This window comes from Artemia sp. Qi Xiang Cuo, chromosome 13 (genome assembly GCF_049724085.1).
Source record: "Artemia sp. Qi Xiang Cuo chromosome 13, ASM4972408v1, whole genome shotgun sequence".
Taxonomy (NCBI): domain Eukaryota; kingdom Metazoa; phylum Arthropoda; class Branchiopoda; order Anostraca; family Artemiidae; genus Artemia; species Artemia sp. Qi Xiang Cuo.
The window spans coordinates 62,164,472-62,173,609 of NC_142806.1; the positions used below are offsets into that span (position 1 = coordinate 62,164,472).

At 34.7% G+C, this 9,138-nt stretch overlaps 1 protein-coding gene across 4 annotated transcripts in view; it reads right to left on the reverse strand.

The window, feature by feature from the left end:
• LOC148945522 (tRNA (carboxymethyluridine(34)-5-O)-methyltransferase alkbh8) overlaps positions 1 to 8,767 on the reverse strand; it is a 73,557-nt gene extending 64,790 nt beyond the window's left edge. Inside the window, exon 1 of one of the 4 annotated variants that reach the window (XM_089098692.1) lies at positions 8,654 to 8,767. In XM_089098692.1, coding sequence (XP_088954818.1) covers positions 8,654 to 8,767 — 114 coding nt within the window. Of the gene's footprint in view, positions 1 to 8,506; positions 8,615 to 8,653 lie in introns of those variants that run through there. The other 3 variants (XM_089098694.1, XM_089098695.1, XM_089098693.1) reach the window with 3 other exon arrangements.
• Positions 8,768 to 9,138: the final 371 nt, after the last annotated feature.

Sequence of the window (9,138 nt, forward strand, 5' to 3'; positions counted from 1 at the left end):
CCCCTTTATATGGATTATTTCGATGGACTTTGCTTTAAGGAGCACAGGAAAGGCAATGGGAGACCACGGAATCAAATGGGGAGGAAAATGTCTCCTGGACTTGGATTATGCTGATGATTTAAGCATCCTAGATGAAAGTGTGAGCAAGATGAATGAAGTTTAAGAGGTTTTACGAGTTCAGGGTGCTAGAATTGGTTTGAAAATTAATGCTAGGAAGACTAAGTCACGAAGGCTAGGAATAAGTGAAGATGAAAAGGTGACTTTGGGTAATGAAAAGATTAATCAGGTGGGCCACTTCACTTACCTTGGTAGTATTATTAGTAAAGATGGTGGGAGCAGTGAAGATGTTAAAAATAGAATAGCCAAGGCTCAGGGTGTTTTTTCACAGTTAAAAAAGGTCTGGAAGAATAGAAAGGTAAGTCTGCAAACCAAGATTAGAACATTAGAAGCTACAGTGATGACAGTGGTCAAATATGGCTCTGAAGCATGGACGCTCCGAAAAGCGGATGAAGATTTGCTAGATGTTTTCCAGAGAAATTGCTTAAGGATTGTTCTGGGTACCCGGCTGACTGACCGTATTGCAAACAATAGGCTATACAAAAAATGTGGTTCAACACCGCTCTCTAGGGCTATAATGAAAGAAAGATTGAGGTGGTTAGGGCACGTTGTACGGATGAAGGATGACAGATTGCCAAAGATTGTTCTTTTTGGCCAACCATATAGGGCTAAACAGAAAGCAGGTCGTCCCCGTCTGGGGTGGGAGGACGTCATAAAGAAAGATTTAAAGGAAACGGGAACTTCGTGGGTGGGTGTAAAAAGGGAGGCTTTGAATAGATTGGGGTGGAGGAGGATCGTGCATAGCTGTGTTCAGGCGGCTTGGTGCTGCGGTGAGTTGTTAGTAGTAGTAGTAGTGGGGCTCAAGACCCCTATGCCAAGACCAGAACAAAATTTGCACTTTACTTAAAAAATACAAATGAACGTGCATTGTCAGTTTAATATACATATACTGATATTTAGTAATCAAAATGTTAATATTATTTGATTTATTAAAGTTATAAAAGTAAGAACATTTATATTTTTTCAGTAAAGTGTAAATTTTGTTCTGGCCTTGGGAAGGCATAGTGGTTTTGCGCCCAACTTATGTTAATTTCTGCTCGTTTTGAGTTTGAGTTGGTTAATTATTGTAATTTCTATCTGTTTTGGGTTTCATTTATTTATCGATGTTGAGTTGTGGTAGTTTCGTGCTTGGTAGATTTTTTGGTTTTATTTTTGCTATTTTTTTAATGAAGTTCTTTACTTTTCTTTGAAAAATTTATTTTGTGGAACAAGTTTTGAAGTTAATACTATAAAAGACCGACAGGTAAGTTAGTGATGAAAGCTACCTAGCAAAAGTTAAGAAATTTGCAAGGCTGTATCAAATATTTTAAAGGGTGTCTAGGGAACAGTGATAACAATGCAGTTTTTTCGTTACAAAAAAATGTTTGCTTTTTCCTGTGAGTAACATTTGAGATTATGGTTGCAGTGGTTTATTATAGTAAAGAAGAAACGCTAACCCAAAGTAACTAACGAATTTTACTTACAGCTACAGGAACTCGAATTGACAGGGTCCCAGGAAATATATTTTTTTTTATAAGGGATTTAAATGCCCAGGTTGGTAGAAATATCTTATGGTAAAAATTCATTGAAAAAAATCATTAATCCCGCCAAAAATACCCTAAAATAATAAAATATGTCCAAAGTTAATGAAAGTTATGCCTATAGCCAGAAACAGCAGAAAAACTATATATTTATTTACAAATATAGCTGAAAAAAAAACACAAACTATCTACTAGAAAGTATGAAAATTAATAATTTAAAAGTACTGTAATTATTTTACAATGAAACATATATGACAAATTATTTCTTAGAAAAGGAAGCAGACATTAACTTGAGGAATGATTACTGGAGAACACTATTTGCTTCTGCTGTTTTAAACGGCAGTTTATATTTTTGCAGCTTATTAGTTTCAAATGATGCCCAAGTAAATTGCTCAAATTCAAAGAATGAGTCACCCTTAGCTTTATAAACTAGCTTTTATGTCACCATTGGCTTTGATAAAAATATTTACACTACCATTTTATGTAAGAGTGACTTTGCTGCCGCTGAATTTCTTCTAGGAAAAAAATAATACAATTTATCATTCCAATAGAACAGAAGATGTCAAGGACATCTTTGAACTAGAGTACAGAACTCAGAACTAGAACAGAAGATGTAAACACCAACACGTTCTCACGCAAAAGTAAAATATTCCAGTTTGGATATAGCACTAACCGAAAATTGGTTTGGTAGACCCTGTGACCTTGTCTTTAAAAAGTGTAATAAACTACAATCTATTTGCTAGGAAGTAATCAGAGAACATGTAATTTCACAAACATATTTGATGACATTAGTAGGTTCAATATCCCAGGATGTTTGACAAACTATTTGATATATGAGGATGAACTTAGACTATTGAAAATCCCAACTACTGATTTACAAACTCATCTTAGAAAGCAGAAAATGAAGTCTTTACAGAAACAAAAACCTGTTCAAACCAAAATTACCTTGCCATTTCTGAAACCAAATAACAACTTACAGCTTGTATTTGAATTGGCAAATCATTTTTAAAGAAATATTAAAAATGTATGAACTCTTCAGAAACGGATATCGTTCAAAAACTTAGCCTATTGAGAAAAACATGAAAAAATTATAGTAGCTGAAAGTAGTGTTAATTTTTACTTTATTAGTGATGCTAATAAATGCAAAAATGCCAGTCTTTTTTGGAATTCTTATTCCACCTTGTTTTTTTTTTATACAATATCAGTTCTAAATCCAAGAATATTTATCTTCTCCTTTTTCATGCTATCAATAATAGCCTAAATACAAGACTTTAGGTTGATCTGTTATTACCTAATTAAGGGAAATTTTTTTGATCATTTGGAAATCAGATAGCAAAAAAAGAAGTATACCATTTAATTACTTATTCTTTCTGAATTTAATAATCACTAGCATCTGCATTGCCCCCAACCCCCCTGCCACAACCCTTATGAGGCCAGATATAAAATTAATTTTTATAGCCTACAAAAGTTTTTTGATTATGTGAATTTGAATTATTTCTCATCAAAAGTCATTTTATAATGGCAAAAAAAAACACAATGTATTGCTCTTTCCAAATTTAATAACAACTGTTATTGCAATTTTGCATCCCCTCCTAATAGGTCAAATATTGTTCAATACTGTATACAAAAGCATTGCTCATGTGTGAGTGTATGGTGGGAGGGGGAAAATATGTTTCGTATTAAGAACCAGCTAATGATGAGACACAAGCCTAATAAGAGCTGAACATATAAAATATTAATTAAACCAAAAATTGAATGACATATCAAATGGTCTATTTCTTTCATTTTTTGTATTTGATTTCTTTCCTATAAGCAATGTTAAGTGAACTGCATTTGTCCTCATTAGAGAAGGAGGTAAGGATACAATTGTAATAGCAGTTACTGTTACATTTGAAAACAGTACTGAATAGAGATAATATAGTTTAGTCCTTTTTTTCTATATCATGCTGAGTCACATGTTGCACATTCACCTTTTTTGTGTCTCTGCTATTAAATTGAGGTAAATAGCTAAAATTATAGATGAGAGGCTCTTGTCATCTTTAAATATATTTATAACATGATAATAAGCGTCTTAAATATTTCATAGGAAGGGTTTCTTAAGCTCCTTTCCTGTTTCTAGGACTTAGAAATGTCTAAGGGCATATAAGATAGGTCTTAAGATGCATTTACATTGGGAAAGAACACATTTGTTCCTTAAATTTGGCTTGAGTCTGATTGTATTCAAATCGGGATTATAAAGCATGAGTCTAATGGCCACAGTAGGATTTTAAGCCCTAGAAGTTTTATCAACTTATTTATAACTTCATAAATCAGTATTTAGCATAATAGTCTAAATTTATGCCTACTCAAAAGGAAGCATTAGCTAATAAAATTCTGGAAAAAAACTTTACAAACAGTAAAATACTTTCTCTTATATAGGCTAGAAAAGAATTCTCTTCTATCATAGGCAGCACAATAGTGCTGCCTAAGTAAAGAACGATGTGGGTACAATTATTTATTACAATTAAGTATTATTTATTATTAATTTTTTCTTTTTTCTCCATATCCAGGTACTTTGCACTGAAGAAGTTGTAATGGAAACTTCAAAAAAGGCTTATTTGATTAGAAATTGGAGTGGCTAGTGCTCCTTTTAGTAGTCAAAAGTGATAGGAGGGAAAAAAGCCCCCCCCCCCCACGCCAATCATTCCCCCAAACACATCCAATCAGAATTTTGAGATAGCCATTTTGTTCAGCCTAGTTGATTTCCATGTAGAATATATATTTTTGATGATTACACTCCCCCACAACCCTCAGGGCAAGGGTTTTAAGCTATGCTCTGGGGGCATATAACGTTTTTATAGAAGGTGTTGTTGTAGAAACTTCAAAAGAGGCTCATTTGATTGGAAATTCAAAGGGCTAGGGCCCTTTTTATTCGTCAAAAGTGATTGGAAGGCAACTAACACCCCTTCCATGCCTAACATTTCCTGAAAAACATCCAATCAAAATTTTAAGATAGCTAATTTGTTCAGCAGAGTGAATTCCAGGATAGAAATTATGTTTTTGAGGAGGACACTCCCCCACAGCCTTCAGGGCAAGGGTTGTAAGTCATGCCCTGGGGGCATATAAGGTTTTTATAGAAGGCGTTGTTGTAGGAACTTCAAAAGAGACTCATTTGACAGGATATTTAAAGAGTTAGTGCCCTTTTTAATAGTCAAAAGTGATTGGAGGGCAAATAGGGTTTTAAGTTATGCCCTGGGGCATATAAAGTTTTTATAGAACGCGTTGTCATAGAAACTTCAAAAAGGGCTCATTTGATTAGAAATTTAAATGGCTAGTGCCCTTTTTAAGAATCAAAAGTAATTCGACATGTATATTCTTGCTTCTTTGTTTATCTTCAACTTTATTTAATGTATAGAAGTATACAACACTATTCAAAAAGTGAAAGTAATAAAACTAAAAATATTGTTTGAAGCATGTAGTATTTAACATAACGAAATTGGTTAATCATAAGAAGTGTGATATTGTGACTTAGATCACTTAACCTTCTTTTTTCTAAGTGTAGTATATATGCCACAGGAATAGCATATCTGAATGCTATCTGGAATGATCCACTTCCTGTTGGTTTTAATGGCCCAGCAAAGATTTGTTCATTTTTGATAGTGTAAATGTCAACAGCATTTAGTCATTTCCAAGTGTGATCTGTCCTTTGTCAGGAAAGTCAAGAAACCTTACAACAAAATATGGCACCTTGCTTTTTTTGTTGCTAAAGAAAACGGGCACAGTATTTGTCAAGCTGCAGTTCAACTTCTAATCCAAATTTGAGAACTTTTTTTTAGTTTCATTGATAAGTGCTAAGGAAAGGGAAAAACTACTTCCATGTGGACCTTTGCAATTTTTGGCAGAAGTGGGTATCCATAAATTTGATAGCTATATTTTTGTCAGTGGACACAGGAATTTTGACAATAATTATTTCTCATTTGTTCTACATGTTCAGTGAAGTTTCAACAGAGTCACCTATATTTCAACAGGGCCTGTTGCTGATCTGTCAAAAATTTAAACAAGGTTACTACAAGATACTCTCAAAAGAAATAAATCAATTTATAAAAGCCATTATATCTGTTTGAATTTGACTAGAGGAACATTTTTAGCATGTCTGGTATTCCACTACTTTAAACAGGAATTTTCAACACTTGGAACCTAGTTTTGACAATGTAATATTTGTTGCCATTTTAATTTAATTTTATCAAGAAAAAAGCAATGAGACTAGAATTTAGATAAAATCATATGTATCTTGATGCATTGGTGCTAATCTCAACTCTTTTTCTTTGCAATAAATAACCAAGTAACAGCAGTTTGAACATTGTATACCTGAAAAATCGTCATTAGCTCCTTTCTTGTCGAAAACAGGAAACTGAATGAACTAATTGTTCTTTTCTTATCTGGGTGTGCTCAATATTGTGTCAATGTTTCCTATTTTTGAAATACAAAAACAGCTTTAAGAGATGGTGCTCCAAGTCCAGACTAAGCAGTTATTCTGTTTTGAAGGAAAATTTTGACAGGGCTTCCAAAATTGCATTGTTGAATCATCAGTAAATTTACCCTAAAATATATAGTTAACATGTTTTGAGTGGAGTACCTCAGAGAAGTGTTTGGGGTCCTACACAATTTAACATTTTCCTGAGTGATGCTCCTTCTACTATGAGCAGTAAACTAACACTTTATGCTGACAAACTAGAGCTTCCTGGACTAGCCTTGTCCTGTGAAGATCCTGCCATTCTATAAACAATCTTAAACTGCTTGCTCAATAGGCTGAGGCTTGGCTTCTGATATTCAATGTTGCCAAGTGCCATGTCATTAATTTTGGCAAAATGAATCCTCATTTGGGGCATTCAACTATGGGGCTGATCAAGTGCACTCTTTCCGCTTGTGCCCCTTATGTCATCAGTCTTTTTTTCAAGAGACTTGTGCATCCAAAGCTTGAAGTTAGAAAGTCTCCAGCCACTCCATTATTTCAAAGGAGATAGAAGTGTTGGAAGATGTGCCACCAAAACTGGCAGGCAGGAACTTTCTTACCCTGCCAAGATATCTGGCAGGCAGGAGCTTTCTTACCCTGCAAGACTAGCAAAGCTGAAACTCTCAACACTTGTATACAGGAGAAATAGAGGTCATGCCACTCTAGTCTACAAGTTATTGACAGTTAATACACTTCTGGCATTATTCCCTACTGTTGGTCTTAATGCAAGAACTAGAGGTCATCTCCAGAAACTTGTTAGGCAGTAAAATCATCAATAGTGGGAATAAAATCTCTGAGGAAACATTTACTGCTGAACCTGTTGACATTTTTAAAGAAAGACAGGATGCTGAGTGGTCCTCTAAAGGGTGTGAACTCAATTGGGAAGCTATTGAGCATTCTAGTGCACCTGGTCACTAAAGACTTTTGAAGACACCTCAAATCATCAACTCTGGAGCTCTACAAGGAGAAATACTTATATTGCTCCAAGCTGCAATTTAAGGTAGTGCTTTTACAAAAAGAGGAAAGGGTTGAAGGCAGGGGCAGCTCTTGGCATAAGCAAAGTAAGCAGTCACATAGGGCAGTGAGTGACAGGGAGCACGTAAACCAAAGGATGCCCTCTGTGGCAAAGGGTGTCAGAGGTGCACTCTGTGCTGGCAGGAGGAACCACCACTGGCTGCCATGTGACTTAAACAAGATAAAAATTATAAGGTAATTGCAGAGCCTAAAAAAAAAAAAAAAATTATTTGATGAAGGAGTAAACAACATGGTCACCACTGCAAAATCTGTAAACTGTAAATTCTGGAGAACATTCATTTAAGGTCAATTTCTTCTTTGTTATAATGGACACTGCAATATCCTCAATGAAGGAGAGATTTGAGCTAATGGTAAACCATAGTGAAAGTTATAAATTTCCCTACAACATTCAAAGCTTGCAGAATTTTGCAGACAAAGAAGAACAAAAGAAAGCCTATAGAAATCTTCAAATTGTTTTGAGTGTAGGAGAAGACTGTGATGTGAATCACAGTCTTCTCTGTCTGATTTTTTTGTCCCCCCACCCTTTCTGTTTTTGCCATTAATCCCATAAAGTTTGTTTTAGTTGGTAAAATTCTACTTTAGCTATTTCTGGCTGTCTTAGAAAGGAGTTAGGTGATGAAAATAAAAGTTTCAGGGATAGGTCTATAAGCAAAGTTAGGTCCTATGAAGGTGTGTTGCAGTGCACACATCTGTGTTTTCATTCTCGCGAGTGTCCTGAAAGGTTCTTGCATGACATCTCTATAGCCTAGCTATTAAAATTTTTGAAAAACACCATTTTACACTCGTTTTCAGTTATCAGTTTCTTTTTCTCTGACTTTAGCTCTGAAAATGCAATTCCAGTTATTTGAGCAGAATTTTAGTGCCATATCAATGTTTATTCCCAAAATGTAGGAAATGTATTTGCATATCTTTAAAACGTTAGAAATTGGGATTGAGCAAGGTTGTGAAGCTGAAAACAATTTTGTTATACTTCAATTAAGCAGAAGATATATTTTGCAAGGTTTCACTTCTATAAATCACAGATTTTTAAAGGTCATCAAAGGTCAGGACACTCTAGAGGGAGGAGTGGAGGTAGGTACTTCAAAATACCTTCCTAGTACATACTTTAGCATATAGACCCATCCCTGAAAGTATCATTTTCCTTACCTAAACCCTTCCTAAGATATTCAAAAGTAACTAAAGTAGAATTTTACCTTTTAGTTCTTAGACTTTTTGGAATTTGGACTTGGAATTTGTAAATGCATTCCTGGGACATAGGCTATTTTTACCTGTAGACCCATCCCTGAAAATTTCATTTTCTTAACCTAACCCCATTCCAAGGTAGCCAAAAGTAGAATTTTACCATTAAAAATCAGTTGGATACAGTGTCATATTATTTTTGTGTCAATTAGCCAAACTAAACTTCTCCTGGGCCTACAGCACAGACTAGGCTAGCCTACATTTAATTGGGTACGAATGGTATGCTACGTTTAGAATGTTAATATTACACCTCAGATCTAGTCTCCAAAAACCGAATTTTTCCAAGGGACTTTTGGATCAATAATATTTTTCTCTTTGTCTTTCTTCCATTCTTTTTCTGGAGCGTTTCCGCACAGGTATCCATGTTTTAGAGTTTGAATAGTTTGCCCAACCAAACAAGTTAATAAGCCGAAATCGGTCAAAAATATTTTTGCATGGATGGCTGGAAGCCCAGAAAAATGTAAATGGTACAACTATCTATGCACCCTATTTACGACCAATGTTGAAAAAAAATCTTCGGGTATCCACGTATCATTAGACTATATGATAACGTTCATCCATGCTGGTATGCTAGAAACCTCAGAAACAGTTATACCAAACGTGGTACGATTGTACCATTTGGTACTTTTCACCTCTCCCGGTACAATCCGACAAAATATGATACATTTTACAATGTTGTACAATTCAGTATTTTTGTGCTGATGTTTGTAATCTTTCACCTATAAATAATTTTAT